The sequence below is a fragment of the Pyricularia pennisetigena genome, chromosome 3 (assembly GCF_004337985.1).
Source record: "Pyricularia pennisetigena strain Br36 chromosome 3, whole genome shotgun sequence".
In the NCBI taxonomy this organism is placed as follows: domain Eukaryota; kingdom Fungi; phylum Ascomycota; class Sordariomycetes; order Magnaporthales; family Pyriculariaceae; genus Pyricularia; species Pyricularia pennisetigena.
In genome coordinates, this window is record NC_043742.1 from 6,723,181 (window position 1) to 6,741,323 (window position 18,143).

The 18,143-nt window shown below is 50.8% G+C and overlaps 5 protein-coding genes across 5 annotated transcripts; 2 read left to right on the forward strand and 3 right to left on the reverse strand.

Annotated features, from left to right (window-relative positions):
- Window positions 1–1,088: 1,088 nt before the first annotated feature.
- Window positions 1,089–1,872, reverse strand: PpBr36_03585 (uncharacterized protein; the record flags this gene model as incomplete). Its single annotated transcript, XM_029890756.1, has 2 exons — window positions 1,089–1,214; window positions 1,306–1,872. The coding sequence occupies 2 exons, from the start codon at window positions 1,870–1,872 to the stop codon at window positions 1,089–1,091; spliced, it is 693 nt and encodes a 230-aa protein (XP_029753116.1).
- An 848-nt stretch (window positions 1,873–2,720) lies between these two features.
- PpBr36_03586 (uncharacterized protein) lies at window positions 2,721–5,567 on the forward strand (the record flags this gene model as incomplete). The annotated part of the gene is made up of 2 exons (XM_029890757.1): window positions 2,721–5,118; window positions 5,227–5,567. 2 exons carry the CDS (start codon window positions 2,721–2,723, stop codon window positions 5,565–5,567), a joined length of 2,739 nt encoding a protein of 912 aa, XP_029753113.1.
- Window positions 5,568–6,543: 976 nt separating this feature from the next.
- On the reverse strand, window positions 6,544–7,185 carry PpBr36_03587 (uncharacterized protein; the record flags this gene model as incomplete). Its single annotated transcript, XM_029890758.1, has 2 exons — window positions 6,544–6,941; window positions 7,101–7,185. 2 exons carry the CDS (start codon window positions 7,183–7,185, stop codon window positions 6,544–6,546), a joined length of 483 nt encoding a protein of 160 aa, XP_029753114.1.
- A 494-nt stretch (window positions 7,186–7,679) lies between these two features.
- Window positions 7,680–10,723, reverse strand: PpBr36_03588 (uncharacterized protein; the record flags this gene model as incomplete). Its single annotated transcript, XM_029890759.1, has 3 exons — window positions 7,680–8,462; window positions 8,533–9,751; window positions 9,819–10,723. The coding sequence occupies 3 exons, from the start codon at window positions 10,721–10,723 to the stop codon at window positions 7,680–7,682; spliced, it is 2,907 nt and encodes a 968-aa protein (XP_029753121.1).
- Window positions 10,724–14,624: 3,901 nt separating this feature from the next.
- PpBr36_03589 (uncharacterized protein) lies at window positions 14,625–17,447 on the forward strand (the record flags this gene model as incomplete). The annotated part of the gene is made up of 3 exons (XM_029890760.1): window positions 14,625–16,299; window positions 16,381–16,498; window positions 16,601–17,447. Coding segments are annotated over 3 exons (2,640 nt in total), but the record flags the coding sequence as incomplete, so codon positions are not given.
- Between the last annotated feature and the right edge of the window lie 696 nt (window positions 17,448–18,143).

Below are 18,143 nucleotides of genomic sequence, written 5' to 3' on the forward strand. Positions count from 1 at the left end.
TTCTAGCTCTAGTCTAGTCGTGACTAAGAACCTCTTTAGCGCCCAATGAGGTGATCACGGACAGCACGTTCTTGGTGTCGGAATCTGATGCGCAAGGTGGGGGAGGAGGGATAGAATACAGATAGATCAAGGAACGGCAGAAGTGAATCTGCGTGCCAAAGGACCCAAGGTATTGGGTCCGTACACGACAAAAGAAATAGACTGCACGATGTGAGATGAACGCAGGAATAAATCGTTCATCAGGACTTCGGTCAGTATGAAGGCAGCAGATAGTTTGAGAGGCGGGGCAATCCTTCGTGATTGCACGGGTTTTTGGGCCCCATCTTGGGCTGTCTGCGTGATCCCTGTTCCGCTACCACCACAACAGCGTGCGGGGATCTGCTTGGGAGTGACGACAGGTTGCAGTCAGCTCAGTGACGATGTGCGTAGCCGCCGTCCCGAGAAGGGCTGGGTATCAATTGAGGGCGTTCGTCAATGCGAATTATCAAATAGTTATGGCATTTATTATAGGCACGACGACATAGCTCATAAGAACCCCGAAACGCACTTCAGGTACATGATCTTTTGCAAGCCGTACATGCATGTAATTTGCGAAGGCGATTTTTCTACGTGCATCAAAATATTCACACGTATAGGTACCCTTGGCTTCTCTGAGCCTCCGAAGCCGTCTCATTGAATTAAGACCCAGTGAAAGTTATTGAGTTTGCGTGGTACGCATCACAGCTAGAGCGCCAATCATCAGTTATTTCTGTACTTAAAAGATAGCATAATACTACTATTTCTGATCTGCCCATGTCACATTCTATTTCCCTCCCGGTAGAAATACTTTCCTCGACATGTTATTACTCGAAAGAAATGTGGCTGGCTGATACCTTGTCTAGGCATGCACACCAAGCGTTTGTTGGCACATTATGCGCAAATTGCCGAGGGACAGCAAATCAGACTCTTTTACGTGCGAACTCTCACAGGCAAGGGTAGGCATGGCTTCCGAGTCCGGATTAGCAGTCCTATGTACTGCAGTCATTTTCAAGAAGCGCAAAACTTTGGTTACATGATCGACAAAACGCCTCCCCTCAGAGTCTGGTATCTCATTTTGGCCTAAGGCTATCGAGCCTGGCCTGTAGGTCATCGTCACCGGCACCACCACCAACCGCTTGTGCAATCCGTGTCTCTGGAACCGTCTCTGATTGCAGCCCTTGTGGTGTCTCTCCAAGCTACATCGCGAATGTCAGTATGTGATACACAACAGGGGCAAGGAGGCGTAACGTTGGTCTCGCCCAGCAGGAGCACATGAGGACAACATACCGAGTTCTTCAGGTCAACACCGATCTCCTCAAGAACCTGCTCAACTAGCTCATCTCCCTCCTCTTCGACGCCCACATCCATGGCATCGTCGACGGCGTCGTCCATCAACTCTTGCCTCTGCTCCATTATGTCGTTTTCTCTCTCAAACTCGGCCGCGATACGCTGCAGAGACGGCAAGTTCATGGTGCGGTTCATGCTTCCCAGCGCCATAGTCGCCCCCTTCATGGCCTGCATCATCTGTTCGTTGGTGCGATGTGTCTGGAGGCGTAGAGATATTTGCTGCAGCTGGCTGCGCATACCGTAAAACTTCTCAATATACCGCCGCGTCCTTACGAGATCCTTGGCTTGGATTTTGCATGCTCCCATCTGATTCTTCTGTGCGCTCTGCTTGATCTGCGTGACTAGAGTCTTTTCCTGCTTCTCGAGCTTCACCCTCTGCTGGTCGAGTTCCCGGATGGCCTTGTCTAGGAGGCGTTGGTTCTTGCGCAGACGCTCAGCGGGCGTCATGCGCTTGCCGAATGCCCATTCGATGATCTGGAAAACACCTAGGATCAGAATATGGACCATGAAGCGTAGGGGGTTGGCTTTAGTTACTTGCATTCATCTTGGCTAGGTGACGTGACTTGGTTAGGCGGCGGTCTATCAGCAACCTGTCCGAAAGCGTTGTCGTCTACTAGATTGCGGCGGAATTGAATCGCTTGTACTATTCAGACAGCTATGCATCCAAGTAGTAAGAATTTGTCGTCTGCAATCGCCAGAGCAGCAGCTGGCTTCGAAGCGATCGACAGCTATGTAGCTACGTAGTCGCGGCAGATCACCAATCAGACAATCGAGTGTACCCAGGCAACAGACATGCCCGACCCGACCTGACTGGACTGGATGTTGGGGTATCGATATATGGGTGGGGTCTGTCTTTTCCACGCGCGCGCCCTGACCCGCAGACTTGCGTCAGAGTACCTTGCCTTGATTGCATTTTGGAACAAGGTGGAGGCTAATTCCGGAAAATCACGTGCTGTCGGAACACAAAGCGGGTCTTTCTAGAATTTGACCCGCCGCCGGCGTTGGCTTTTTTGGCTGCATCATCGTAATGCTACGTCGGCTGGCCCGTCCTCTACTATTAGCAGTAAATTTGCCCCTGTCATGCAATTCGACCAGGGACATGGGGAGCTCCATTTTCTGCTTTATGTATTGGCATGCAAAACGTCTCTGGACCAAGATTGTCCGGTAGAGACACTTTCGGAAGAGTCAGCGTATAACAAAACAACAAAGATAATAATAACAAAGACGGGGCAAAAAATTTGCTTTTACAGCGGCAGTTCGTTGTCGCCTTAGTTTTTGCATCCCTGTGGCTTATTCTTGACGCGCTCTGTTCAGATGCAAACCATCTTCACCGCGACTGGACGAAATCGATCACGATGAGCCAAGAGTCTACTCCCAGCAGGGACACCACAGGCCCTACATCAGGTGCGCGATCTAACGGCGAGGGAAGCTCGACGGCCACAAACGAAACGCTATCCTCAGCTCCGTCAGGTCCGCCCTCCTACATGACCGTCGGCACCGGGTCGACATCCGAGCACGCGCATCGTCTACAAGCCCTCCTTGACAACGATTCTGGATATGGCGGAAGCATTGCTGGCGACGGAGCGCCGCTCACCGGTGCCTCTGGCGATCATCACCAGGCTCTTGTCGACCCCGACCGTCGAATGCAGGCCGGCGCCATCCACCAGCTTTACTACAACTCACATCGCGTAGCCCTGGCTAGATCCATCAACCTCGCCATCCAACTACTGAAAGGTCTCCGGGAGATGAACGCAAAGTGGCCAGCACATTATCCGTCGGTTCAAGGCATAGATACCCCAACGTCTCCTCGGCCGGGAAATCTGCGTCACTCATTTTCGTCCGTTGGAGAATTCGCTGCATCTGCCACGGCGGCCAGCCACCCTCGGGAGCTCAGGCGGTCTCTGACGTCGGTGGAGGATATCGGTGGCCAGGATGCCGAGTCGAGCAAGGCCGCAGAGCGCCGACAGGCCGCCGCCGAGCCTCGGCTTGTCTCACCGCAAATCTCGAGAGAATTCTCCATCTTGAAGCTGGACCTCAAACTGGGCTCGTTACATCAGACTGAGCTGGTTCACTCCCTGGAGAAAGGCTCGGTTGCCTCCTTGTTGGACGGAAAGATCGGCTCCAGCATCAAGCACCTTCAGTCATTAAGGGAGCGTATCGAGGATACCTCGAGTAAAGTATTGGTTACGGGAGATCTGAACGCAGGGAAGTCGGCATTCTGCAATGCACTGCTTCGAAGGAAGATTCTGCCTGAAGATCAACAGCCATGCACAAGCATCTTCTGCGAGGTTCTTGATGCCAGGGAAAACAGCGGCCTGGAAGAGGTGCATGCCGTGCATAAGGAAGCCATCTACGACAGGAACGACGAGTCTACATATGACGTCTATTCGTTGTCTGATTTGGAAAAGATCGTTATCGACAACGAGACATATCTACAATGCAAGGTCTACGTCAAAGACGTGCGGACTATCGATGAATCGCTGTTGAACAACGGGGTTGTCGACATCGCGCTGATCGATGCCCCTGGACTGAACTCGGAGATGACAAAGACAACAGCCGTGTTTGCTCGCCAAGAAGAGATTGATGTCGTTGTTTTTGTCGTGTCTGCCGCCAATCACTTCACAATCTCGGCGCAGGACTTCATTTCAGTGGCAGCGGCTGAGAAGGCCTATCTCTTCATCGTTGTCAACCAGTTCGACAATATCAGAGACAAAGAGAGGTGTCAAAAAATGATTCTGGACCGCGTGAAAATGATGAGCCCAAGGACATATAAAGAGGCCTCAGAGTTGGTCCATTTCGTCTCCAGCAACGCAGTTCCCGTGGCGCCACCACCTCCCCCTCCTGGCAGCAGTGGAGGTAGCGGCAGCTCAAGCGGCGGCGGCGGCGGTGGCGATGGCGATGATGATCCGAGCGATGAGGATTTGAAAGGAAAAGGAAAGGGCAAAGACAAGGAGAAGATTCGAGACTTTGAGAACCTGGAACAGTCACTGAGAAGATTTGTGCTGGAGAAACGGTCCAGGTCCAAGCTGGCACCCGCCAAGAACTACCTATTGAACATCCTTGCCGATATCAACGCTTTGGCTCAGGCCAACGTCGAAGTGGCGCAGTCAGAACTAGACAGGGTGAACGAGGAGCTGGCTGAGATCGAGCCCATGCTCGAGTCCGGCAGAAAGGCAAGCTCGCAGGTGGATGAGCAGATGGACAAGTCGATCGAGCAAACATGCTCGGAAGTTTACGAGCATACAAGGTCAACCCTCGGCTTCACAATCCAGAATATTGGTGACGCCGACCTCGGCGTCCATTATCCTGGAATCTGGGGCTCCTTCGACTATGCAGAACAGCTGAAAGAAGCAATGCTTGCCCAAATATCAGATGCCGTTGCCGCGTGTGAAGATCACGCCCGAGCAAGAACCGTCAGTGGTGTGAACACAATCAAGCAACTAGGCCTGCTGCATCTGGGAGACGAGTACGCAGACCTCAGCTTCCGCCCAGATGTCATGTTCCGCCGCAAGAAGGATGTTCTCGCGCGGCAAGCTGATATACCCACCGAAATCTGGGACTTTATCGATTGGAACACACTCATTCGTCGCCAGGAGAAGGTTGCTGGTACTGGCATGGCTCTGACGGTGGCCACAGCAGTTGGAGGTCAGCTTGTTGTTGGTTATGGCTGGATGGATCATGCGTTGAGGGCGGCTCGAGTACTTGGCAATGACAATTTAAGACGATTGATTATCCCCGGAATTGTTGTGGCTGGTAAGACAAGCATCCTTTTTTTTTTTTTTTTTCTTTTTTTCTTTTTTTTCTCCCTGAATCCACCATCTATCATGATATTTTGCAGATAAATACTGACGATCTCGATAGCCCTGGCCGCTTCCGCCTTCGTTTTGAACTCGATTCCCCAATCCCTCCCCCATCGTCTATCTGCCAAAGTATCTTCACACCTGGCAGCAACCGATTACGTGCACCTAAACTCTGCTCGTATCTCTGGTTCTGTACGCAAGGTGCTGCGTATCCCGGCCGATTCTGTTCGCGTCGGCCTTCGCCGCTCGGTCGAGCAGCTTGGCACTCGACGGGACGAGACTTTACGCATCAGCGCGGAGAGCGCCGTCGCCCTCAAATATTTCAGCAACTTGGTCCGGGACAGCGCCAAGCATCGCGCAACTGTTGACGAGGTGGACTTGGAGGCTCATGGCGCTGCGTGAGAAGACTGATCCTTGTCATATGTCGCCTCTACATGAAATTTCTTTTCAGCACTTGACAAAGATAAAAAGGCGTTTGAAAGGATGGTATGAACGGTTTTGCTAATTGACATGATTCCTCTGAATTTGGAAACAAAACAAGGCAGGTGACCAGGAACTTTTCTGGTGTCACGAGTAGCGAAATTATCAAGCGATGGATTACCCATACTCCTCTCAGTTCCTACAGCACTTTCGTCCTCCACAAGTTGACTTGTGCAGGCAGGGTGTATATAAGCTCGGCTGGCTAGGCCATGGACAACGTATACAGATAAAGACAGATATATATTATGTAATCAACTTTATTCAACGATTATAATAGCACTGCTACATGAGCTTTTCCTGCTGAATGTGAGGCTGTCGGATATGCCTGCTATTCGTGACACTACCGACAAGGTGGTAACAGGCAGCACAGGTCTATATTCGTGAAGGGAAATGCTAACGTTATTATGGTACAGAATGAATATCGTACAGGCAATACACACAGGGGGTTTTGGTTTCCCGTATTAAAAAGTAGAAAATGTTGAGGTTGGACAAGGTGCTCCTCCATCGAGGGCGTTGTGCCATTTGCCCGAGTAACCCAAGTGTAGGCCCGCGTGTGTGGCTGTAGTCCGCTGAGCATTGAACTGCCGGCATCAAACCGCGCGCAATGATTCGAGACATTTCGCATCCGGAGGGGTCTCTTTGTTTCGATGATTGCGTATCGTTTCGGGACATTGTGGCCTCGAACCGTGCGCCTTGGTCTTATAAAGTTTTGAGGCCCCAGGGCAAGACTGCTGCTTTTGGTTGTATGACGTTCCCAGCACCGACGAGCCAGGGAATTGTCAGGTCGACATCACTTCCGTCCTTTCCAGCCACCCCTTTCTCAAACCACCAACATCAACTCTCATTTTTTCCACATCCTTTCTCTTTTCTTCTTCGCTTTGTTTTTTCTTTTTTTCTTTTACAAGGAAGGCTTGGCAGAAACGCTACCCACGCCTCCACCGAGGGCGGACTCGAGCTGGTCGAGCGAGTTGATGTCGCCGCCGGCGGGGGCGCCGGCAGTGAGGAGCTCGCCGCCCTGCTCGCGCATGCGCTGCTCCTGCTCCATGGCAATCATTCCCTGCTCCTCGCTCCACAGCAGGGCAAATGGGATGCCGAAGAGCATGGCGCTGACCGAGATGTGCCAGGCGCTCCGGCCGAGGAAGGCAGCCGTGGTGCGGAAGATGTTGGTCGTGCCCATCCACTTGCCATAGATCCAGCCGCGCGTCGTCGGCGGCACAATGTCGCGAAGCGCGTAGATGCGGTCGCTAAAAGTTTCTCCCGATACGTCGTAGTCCGAGTCTGTTGAGATTTCAGAGTCTGGTGAGGGAGGTGGTTTTGTTCGTCAGTACGGGAGGCGTTGGGAGTCTTGTTTTCCATTGTTTGTTTTTCTCTGGGGTGGGTTCAAAAAGGCAATCTTTGTGAAGGCCTTGACTATACTGAGAGACGCTCCGTTGGGGGAAGAGCTTTTGCACCTACCGGTATCTGTAAAGTCGTCATCCTCATCATGGCCAGGCTGGGTCTTGAGGAATTCCTCGTCGACGACCTCTGTGAGCTGGACCATTGTAACTGACTAAGGGAGAGTAAAGAACACGCAAGGAAGGTAGGAATGGAAAAGGAGTGCTCCGAGAGGCGGCGATAATGTGCTCTTTTTGGTATTACAAGATGGGTTTTGTTTGTCTTGGGTGTGTTGGCAGTTGATGCTAACGAATGCTGGATGGGAAAGCTTGCAACTTTTTCACGTCAATCCAATCAATCTGCCTGGCGCATTATTCCTTTTCCCTGGTCCCGACAGGGATCAATTGCAGGCTATGTGGGGCCTTGACCGGGTTGAGCGGCTAGCTTACGTAGGTACCTACCCTGTACGATGTGTGTCGTTAACTCTCAATATTGGTTGTATTAGTTGAACAAGGGATTGAGTCGTACAAACTTTCTGTGTGTGAGAGACAAAATGTTTGATTAATTACAATAAGTATTTACTAACGCTAACTAGGCTGATGTTGCGCTTTCACAAGACAACCACCAAGGGCTACTCGTCATCTGATAAACTATTCATACTCATTTGTTGCCTCTGGTAGGCTCGGCGAACCGGATTCCTCGTCTGGCAGAGGGTTCCCTCGGTAAGCCATCCTCGTCGTCGCTGTCCGCCTCAGCCACCTGATCACTGGGGCCTATTCCCAGCGCAGCTTCGCGTCTGCGCCTTTCTGCTGGCGTCTCTGTGTTGTCATTGATAATATCCTCCGACTCCATGTGTTTCAGCACCGACAACCTTCGTCTTCGCTCGGCAGCTGTCTCACCGTCTTGGTCTCGGTCTCCACTTCGTGATGCAGCCTCTGCTTCTGTCGGTTTAGACGGCTGTGAGGTGAACCGGCTCCTTCCGACGTCGCGGGGACTGTCGCCAGCCTTCGGTGAGTCTTCCGGACGCCGTTCCTGGTTCGCCAAGGCCTTTACCGCTACCGAGGCCGACGACTGGTCCACGACCTCACGGCGGGTGCTCTTGTCCAGCTTGCGCATTTCCCTGATGAAGTCTTCCTTGGTCATGCGCTGACCAACGCCACCGATTTTGAAGCGGATGTTCCTGTCATCTTCCTCATCCGCCTCCTCAGCCGCCGAACTCTTTTTCCTTGACCTTTGTGTAGGTTTGGGGTTGCTGCTAGATGGTGCTCCATCTGCCTGAGGGACGTTGTCGTTTGCATTTTCGGCACTCGCACCCTTTTGCTTGGATCCGATACCCATTTTCTTCAAACCTTGCGACACCAGGTCACCACCTTCCTTCTCTGGCTTCCCTGACGGCAGCTCGTACTTCTTCAGCACTTCGCCATCCTCATCCTCAACGATGATCTAGAAAATGAGGGCATTGTCAGTAAATATGGCCATATTCGCAGCATTGTCTCCAAGGTGGAAAACTTACGGTATTTCCAAATTGATACGCACGCGCAGGAGCGTGCTTCTTTGTTTTTTCTTTGCCCCTGTTACGCTTCTGGATCTCCCCCTCTTTCCAGTCACCCAGCTTCTTCTTTATTGCGTCGTATGACCAGCCAGATGCTGCCTCTTGCCCATCACCACCTACAGGTGGCTGAGGTACGACTTCCTGGGGTTGTGGGTCAAGCGCAATAACGTCTCCATCCATGTTCTCAATTACTAGGTGGTCTCCCTCGCTATAGAGGCGCACTGCAGATTCCTGGCGGCCTCTTTCGTTTTCCTGTCCGCCGTGTCCTGATCCGGGACGAGTCTCTGTCTTTTGCGAGTCGTTCTCAGAATGGCCACCATTCTGGCCCCCAACATGGGTACGCTCCGAGGAGTTGTTGTCTGAAGGCGAGGCCCTAGAATCCTCCTGTGTCTCTGGTGCATTGGGCGTGTCGCTTTCGGTGCGCCGCGGGAAGATTGCGGACTCTGAGATTGGCCCGCCCGGCCCGATTCCGTCGTCCCACCTCTTTCTACTGCTGCGCCTCTTTCTTCCGGTTGACAAGGCACGCCGTGGCTGCCTGCCGGAGTCATCCTTCTCGTCATCTCTCACGCGACGCAAGAAGTTTCCAGGGAACCCAATTGGGGGTAGAGTTCCGGGCGGATACTCGGGCATCTTTGGCTCATCAGTATCCGTATCCGACATGGTTCTGGCCTGCGACCTGGACTGTGACGTGATTCTAGGCAGCCTGTTCATCCACGACGGCCCATCTTCCGGCGCTGTGGTGTATGACATGGTCAACGTTAACGTGTTGATGTGCTTGCCCAGCGTGAAGACGGCAACGGAAGATCCATGGACAAGTATGGAGGTAACCACAAGGAAGGCTACGATGGGCCACACGAGCGTGATGAGAGTGAAATGTGGGGAACCTGGAGGTGGTAACTCAGATAGCGGCACAGGCGTTTCCGACTCAAGTTCGGCTCGAGCTAGAATGGCGACGAAGATGGCACCGACACCGATGGGACCGAAGTGACCGGCAAACAGAGCCTCTCGCCATGTTTTTATGTCGGGTATCAGCGGTTTTAATGCCATCATGATGGGAATTCGGCGGAAAAGAAGGACGAAAATGGCGATCACAACCAGCCTCCACGCGTCAAGGCCTAGATCGGCATTGTTGAACATTTCCCAGGGGATGATCGTGCCGAAGTAAACGAAGTATGTAAGACTGATTGAGGTTCGTAGGGTCAGTCACATGATTGCGCCCTCAAAGCGACGCCATATATCAAACTTACTTGAGTAACAGGTCGATAACGTTGGAGACATGGGACTCCTCGGTCTTTTGGCCGAACCAACCATCGTTAGAGAAACCCACCCCGGCAGCGAAGCCAACAAGAAGATCGTCAATACCCAGGATGCTGCCTGAGCCTGCGCAAAAGAGGGCAAGAACGAAATAGAAGACCAAGAAGCTCTCACGATCAATGAGATCGTGTTTCTCGGCGTACTTGATCCCGTGACGAGCAAGATAACCGATTATGAAGCCATAGAGGGCGCCGAAAACACACTCGTAGAGGATGGTGAAGACAAACCAGTGAAACGTCACGTCCTTGGCGTTCATGTGGTCCTGAATCAGGTATAATGCCAGGTATACAAATGGAAAGGCCATGCCATCATTGCATCCTGACTCGGCTGAGAGTAGATCCCGCAGATGCTTGGGTACCCTTTTCGCGAACTTTCCCTTGCCGACAACCGAAGAAGCCAGGACAGGATCAGTGGCAGTCACGCATGCTGCAATGACCAGGCTCTCTAGCCATGACAGGGGAGTTATCATCCACCAGATGACCAAGCTGGTGATCAACCAGCCAAAGGCCATGACAGGCACCAAGAGGAAAATAACCGACTTCCAATGCCGCTCCATGTAAAATTTGGGCAATTCGACGCCAACAGCAAAACACTGAACCACGAGTACTATCCGTGAGAACTCAATGGTGACGATGTCGACGTTTCCCCATGATTGCGGGTTGATGAGGTTAGCAGCGTGAGGGCCAAATATGAGGCCGCAGAGTGTCGCAACTGTCGCTTCACCAATGTACATGCGCTCCTTGATGACGGAGGAGCATAGCATAAAAAGGGAGGTGAAGCCACCCAAGATGATGTACACCAGATGTGGCTTGGTGATGGAGAGATGTTCCCACGCCATGACTGCTTAGCTCTTGTCCTGGAAACCGACCTAGAAACGGACTATAAGCTTCTGGTACTCGACCAGTGAACTGGTAGCACTGGAATGGCCACCAAAATAAAGAGTCTGTTGGGGGGTGGTCTTCAAGATGGCCAAGCGGCCAAGCGGCCAAGCTTTAACAACGTAATAGGGCCAAGATGCCGAGAAGGCTTGGTTAGTTCTTGACTTGTTTTCTTTTCCTTTTTTTTTTTTGTTTGCCCCAAAGAAAGAATCGTTCACGCAAGGGTGATGTAGAGGGGCCACAAGGAATGTTGCAACCCGCTCAAGTACTGTAATGAGGACTCGAGGTCTGCGTACAGTATTGTCTGTGTGACGATTTAGCGATGTCGCGGTTGGTGTGCGTGGGACAATCACATCAAAAAAAAGATGGTGGATTGGCGCGAAGGTGGTAATTAAAGAATGCAGCGCCCGAAAAGAAACTTTCTGGACACAGATCGCTTAAATTGAAACAGCAAAAGGAAGAGGAATAAATTATAGCAAAATGCCGTCAGCTTGAGAAAGACACGACAGGTGAAAACCCAACAAAGGGATCAAGGTGTCAGGGATAAAGCGCAGAGAGATCCAAAAGAATCAATTGCAAGTTGAGTGTTTGGCGGCACCTTGAGAAATTTGTTTCCAGGCCCTGCCTCGGTCCTTGACTTTTCTTCCTCAAGCTTCCTTGCATGGGCTGCAGGGGTGTTGATGCCAAGTTAGACTTGCCAAGCCCGCGGGAGTGCTTTTACACGAATATGATTGCGACAGACAAAATGAGCGGAGACCAGCGCAGTACTTGCTCGACAAGAGTCGGTCAGAGTTTGCTATATAACTTTTCAAAATAGGGTAGCTAGATAAAATAAAACAGGCGCGGCAGAAGAGATTGAACCGATTTTTCAGACTGCAGCAACTGCAAATCTGACAATCCTTTTGATCTCAATCTCGTCTCTTTACACGCGGCGAACATGCAGGCTCCCATGTTCTTGCTGAACTAAACGCTAGGCTGATAGTGCTTTTAAGTTTGGAGCCCCTTTGAAACCTTGGGTCTATTTCACAAGTCATTCCTACCCCGGCAAGCATTCAATATCTTGATCTAATCCTCGTTGTACACATATTGAGCTAAACTTCTGCAAGGCTACCAACTAGACCAACAAGATCAAACAGCCGACTCGTTTATGCTCCAAGATTTGGAAGCTTTTTCTTTTGGTCATCCAGGTTGGGAGCAGTTTACCGCTATGACGCCACTGAGATCCACATAGATTGAACTGATCCACCTGGTGATACCCTTGGTTCCACTCCCATTTAACCCGGCTTGCACAGCAACCGCCGCTCGACAGGTGGAGCGGCCCCATAAATGACTAAGAACAAAAAAAAATAAAAACACCACTGTTGACATTTTTCAACCGGCAATTTCGTACCACACTGCGCTTATCGCAAAAGAAAGAGTCTGGATGGTTCCAGGTTTCGCGTATTACTAACCAACAACATCTTCAATACCCCTCGCTTTACATCCTTTCCCGATTCTGTGCTGGTCAAGAGTTGGGCAGATGAAGAAAAGCTTGAACTGGTCAACCCCCAGGCTTTTGCGCTTCCCCGGCATCTCGCCAAATACAAAATAAATGGTAGGAACCTAGGTGGATACGTTTAGTAGCAGCCTGTTACTGAATTGAGCCGCATCTAATTGCTTCTTTGCCCAACGGTGTACACGTTTTCATGGAGTGTTTGTCACATCTTGAAGAGGTATACACCGCAAGATGATATATCAGAACATTAGATCATGAGATTCAGCCTTGCATTACGCCACGCTCTTCTTGGTCTCTCCCATTAGCGATTAGGTAGTTATGTGGTGCAATGTCCAACATGCGTATGCGCACATCTGCTACGTTGCTTGGTTTCCCGTCTGAGCCCGCCTGGCCAGCTTGGTTGGCTACGTCAAAGTACTCTCTGAGGCTGATGATGCGCCTGGCTTATTGCAATCCCTTCAGTTGCCAAGTGACTTCTGGGCTTAATCTCCCCTCCGATCTCCTTTACTTTTCTCTCTTTCCATCATCGTCTCTTTCATATTCTATCAACTCATACACACGCAGCGCACTGACGATGGGCACATCAGATCAGATGCGGCAACTGAAAGTTTAGGTCTTGCTGCAGACACACTACCTCTGAATCCCATTCGTCACCTCGTGCATGAAGCCATGGTTTTTTTTTTTTCTCGGCGCGCGATCAAATCCCATGTATCCTAGTGCCAAAAGCTTCAATGCTACGCATTAGGCTGTTTGCTGAACCAAGTTGCAGTGTCGCAAGCAGCGGCTTCTTGCTCGATCATTTCGTAGGGACAGCCACTTCCCATATGGCGAGGCTAGCATTTCAACATTCTCATCTGGTTAGTACATTATCGACGTTGTATATGAACCAGGGGACCGTGATCTGCCGCCTCAACCCCTTTGAAAATGCTGAGATGTAGCTCCGGGCGACGGAAACTATAGACGAAAGTTTATTTTAAATGGGTTTCTGCCCCAGCCGACCAGTCATGTAAGGTTAATAAAAGATCTTGGGCGATCTTCGACGACGTTGGCTGCTGTCTGCCTTGGGTTCAACGTCTGCGATCTGCCACTAAAGCCTCATTTAATTGCTGGTCGTCATACGTTGAAAACAAAGAAAAAAAGAGAAAAAAAAAATAAAAGAAAACAAAAGTAACTTCTATTCTTTTCCGCATGCAACAGAACCTCTGGGATCTAAACGATAAAGTTCTACACATGACCTTGAGGATGGGCAAGCCACCGAAGCTTAAAGACGGCAGCTTGGGCGGTCATATCTCCAGCATCGTGAACCTTGTTTTTAACATCTTGAGGCAGTGGGTGGCTTTTGGGTAGCGTAGTAGGCGCCTCGTAATGGAGGCAGCGAAAGCCTCGATGTCCGTGCACAGGGGAACGCTGTCTTGACACTGCTCCTGCACGCCACGTAGAACAAACATGGCGCCCAACCCAACATCAGAGTATTCTCTCTGGTTTGTTGACAGCATCGCGAATGGGCTGACTGGCTACATTGTTGAACAGGCCGCTCCTCGACACTATTTGCATTGGGCCGACTGATGGCAGAGAACGTAAGGTAGGAGGGTCATTTTTGCCAGAGAGCTTTCCTTAATCATTTGACGAAATGAAACCACACTCATGCTGCAGCCTATTAGAGCAGCAAAACCTTTTGTTGCATGTTTTGCGTGATTTGTAATCTGTTATAGAAAGTGAGGAACAACGTGTGGCTGTTGGTTGCTATGCGGCGTAACTCAAAACCACATATCCTATGGTTACCTGTCCGCAAAGTGTTCATAAGTTATACCAACAGTACGTGATTATAATCGCTTCATGGAGGTCTCTAATCACGATAGCAGTTCAGGGGAGAGATTGAAGAGCCTAAGGGTCTAGCAAGGTTGCCGGCATCCTGTGGGTTGCATGGGATCGTGACAACCAATCACTGTCCATAAGCCCCACCATTATCCCACTGTTACCATCTACCCACTTTAGCCTTCTCTCAGTACCAGCAAATTGAGACGCGACATAACAAAGCAATTGCACGTGCATACGCGAAATGTTTGATCGCAGCAAAACGCGGGACACCTTGATTGACCACACGCAGGTATATCTGAATCTGTCTTTGCAATCCTACATTCGGCCACCAACACGTCGCGACAGTACGATGATCCCGATATAGAACATCCGATGTACTTATTGTTTTGAAGCTCGGTTCATTGTTTTTTTTTTTTTTTTTGCTTTTGTTTTTTGTTCTATTTTACAACAGCTCGTTGACCTTCGCCACTACAGGACAACCACAGGGGCGCAACCACATTCGATGCGTGGCCATCACTGCGATCCCATAAAACCTCCCGCAAATACAGGCCGCGCTACCCTCGGAGATACGCCTACAGCTAGCCTGTGTTAGCCGTATGCCGGCAAGCTCAGCCTTTGGTCTGCTACCGCCTCGAGGATACGCAACGATTTACGCAGCAACTCGTTGTGCACTCCACAGAAAAGCCTTCATAACCAGGACCGGACTACACAGACTCTCGTCCCTCACGATGCTCTCCCGGGCCAACAGAGACTTCGAGGCCAAGCGACCCAGCAATCCGGTAGCTCCAAAACCTCTACTTGCCCAGCAACTGTTCCCATCCAGCAGCCCTGTCCAACCCCAACAGAGCGAGAAAATTGTCGAACAGTCAAGGAGGGGCGTGCCCGCGCACCCCATTGCTCTCTCGTCCCGAACACCCAACGTGCCCAGCAATACAAATCAGCAAAGGACCTCTGGTATCAATGGAATAACATCAGGAAACCGACAATCATTTGCCACACTATGCCACAACACCGAGTCTTTCCGTGAGGAGCCACACATTATTAGCCTTTTAGATGATGAGAATGGCACGCAAAAGTCTCAGCCAACAAGCTCTGTGTTTATAGCAGATGGCGACTTGAGTGACGACGACAATCTAGACTTGGACTTTGAGCAGCCCGCTGCCTTGCCAACAGTCCCCTCTCATACTGGCGTGTCAAAACAGGCTGCATCGACAACTGTTCAACCTGGTGCCGATGCCCCTCCACCTAGCAGCCTTCTTTCTTGGTCACAGTCTTCTCCGTCTCACTACGCGGCGCCCCGCCTGCCCTCTAACGATACACAGGCGAAGCGGAAAACAGAGGTTGTCGATTACGAGCCTCCGGTTCCAGTTGCGAAGAAGAGGTCTTTGCCCAAGAGCTGGGCACGCGCAAACAGCCCCCCAGAAGAAGATGGAGACGGGATGCCCGGATATGCGACACCGGCCGTGAAGTCCCAATCGAGCAAGTTACCATGGGACACAACTGCTAGTGCTGTCAAGGCGCAGAAGAAACAGCTTCGAGACCAGCTCAAGAAAGCCCCATCAACAGCGTCCCATTTCTCAATGGATGAGACTGATAACGGCATCGATGATCATGTCGCTACAACTATAAAAGCTACCAAACACTCGGCGGTAACACTCAGTAATGAACAGCGACATGTCAAGAATCTGGTCTGCTCGCGCAGCCAGAGCGTCTTCTTCACGGGTCCTGCAGGTACAGGAAAGTCGGTTTTGATGAGAGCAATAATCGATGAACTGAAGAAAAAATGGAAGAAAGACCCAGATCGCCTGGCCGTTACCGCCTCAACTGGTTTGGCAGCATGTAACATCGGTGGCATGACCCTGCACAGTTTTTCCGGCATCGGTCTCGGAAAGGAAGATGTGACGACGCTGGTCAAGAAGATCCGTAGGAACCCCAAAGCCAAGAACAGATGGCTCAGGACAAAGGTCCTGATCATTGACGAAATTTCCATGGTTGACGGTGATCTCTTCGACAAGCTCTCTCAAATCGGGCGTATTCTCCGCAACAATGGTAAACCGTGGGGTGGTATCCAACTTGTCATCACGGGCGATTTCTTCCAGCTTCCGCCTGTTCCAGACGGTGCCGATAAGCGAGAGATCAAGTTTGCGTTCGAGGCGGCAACTTGGAACACGTCGATCGACCATACCATTGGCTTGACTGAGGTCTTCAGGCAAAAGGATCCCGGTATGCAACTAGATGAACGGGGCCGAACAACCCCNNCCCCCCCCCAATCGAGTGCTAATGCTAACATACATCTACTCACAGCCTTTGCCAACATGCTCAACGAGATGCGACTGGGAAGGATCAGCGAACAGACCGTGGCCAACTTCAAGCGTCTGGAGAGAGAGCTTCGTTTTGATGATGGCCTTGAAGTCACAGAGTTGTGAGTCACTACTTGGTGTTTGCCTGCCGCACTTTTTATGCGCCTACAGTGAGGTGTGTCGTATGCTGCGAATTACTTTTGTGCTAATAAATTCACTTACAGGTTTCCCACGCGAACAGAGGTCGAAAGATCAAACAATCGGCGATTAGCAGCTCTCAAATCAAAGTCCTACCGATATGATGCTCAGGACTCAGGGGATCCTAATTTTAGAGACAAACTGCTGCAGAACATGATGGCGCCCCAGACATTGGAGCTGCGAAAGGGCGCACAGGTAATGCTTATCAAGAATATGGACGAGACTCTAGTCAACGGATCTCTTGGAACGGTCGTTGGCTTCATGAGCGAAACAGCGGCCAGTATTGGCGGCATCAGCAGCCATGGAGGATTGGACGGCGAAGACGATTCAATAAGCGAAGATGTGCGAAAGAGGATCAAGGCCTTCGGCCGGGAACTTGAATCCAGCTCCACTGATAACAAGGAGTATCCAGTTGTTACTTTCCACGGCGCTGACGGCACGCCAAGATCTCTCCTCATGGTGCCGGAAGAGTGGAAGTCGGAGTTGCCCACGGGCGAAGTGCAGGCCTCCCGCAAGCAAGTGCCTTTGATTCTAGCATGGGCACTCTCCATCCACAAGGCTCAGGGCCAAACACTCGAGCGAGTTAAAGTTGATTTGGGCAAGATTTTTGAGAAGGGCCAAGCGTACGTCGCGTTGAGTCGAGCTACCAGCCAGGAGGGCCTCCAGGTGTTGAAATTCGACAAGAATAAGGTGATGGCTCATCCGCGCGTTGTCCAGTTCTACAATAAGCTTTATAGCGTAGAGACTGCCCTCAAGGCCGGTGGGACCAAGTCTGCCCCAGCACCTCAAACTGGCGCTGGGACATCTGGATCCAGGCCAGTCGCGAGTTCCCGAGGTGCAGTGACTGGATGGACGATGTCAGCTAGCGGATAGCTTGGGTTTTTCGGGAGCGCCAGATTTTTATTGTCATTTTTTGTCCTCGTGCAAAGGGTTGCATCGGTTGGCCGGCTAAATGGGAATAGCGTTGACTTTTCTGCTTGCTTGCGTTGGTGTGAAAGCTGCAGATGGTGTTCACCAAGGGTGGCGTGTACATTATTACATCTAATGTATATATATTTTACGACGGACGACCATATTTCTTTTGTCGGTTCACAATAAAATTATCATATAACCAAGACAGTACAGAGCAACAAACACCCGACATCTTCGGAAGTCTCTGCGGAACACTTTCGACGCGCTTGCAGTCGTCTTATTCGATTTGTTCTATATTATTCTTCAAAGCAATGAAGATTTGGACTATGGGATTGTCTCAGGAGACTGCGGTGGTGGCTAAGCATAGATTCTGTTGTCCAACAGTGCCGTCGGGATCTTCCAACGCCAAACGAATTCTTGATGCAGGAGCTGATTTTCAGGATATGATTCTTATCAACGATTGTTGTCTACTTCCCTTTTTAGCCATCCCACAGCATGACTCTGGAAGATTTGGTTGGCCGTTACGCGTACGACGTTCAAAACAGGGTGGTGAGACAATAGGACCAGAATACTACACCCACGACTTATACGACCGTCACGTCCAGAAATGGACCTCATGGATATGGAGTAGACTGAAAAACAAAAAAAAAAAAAAAA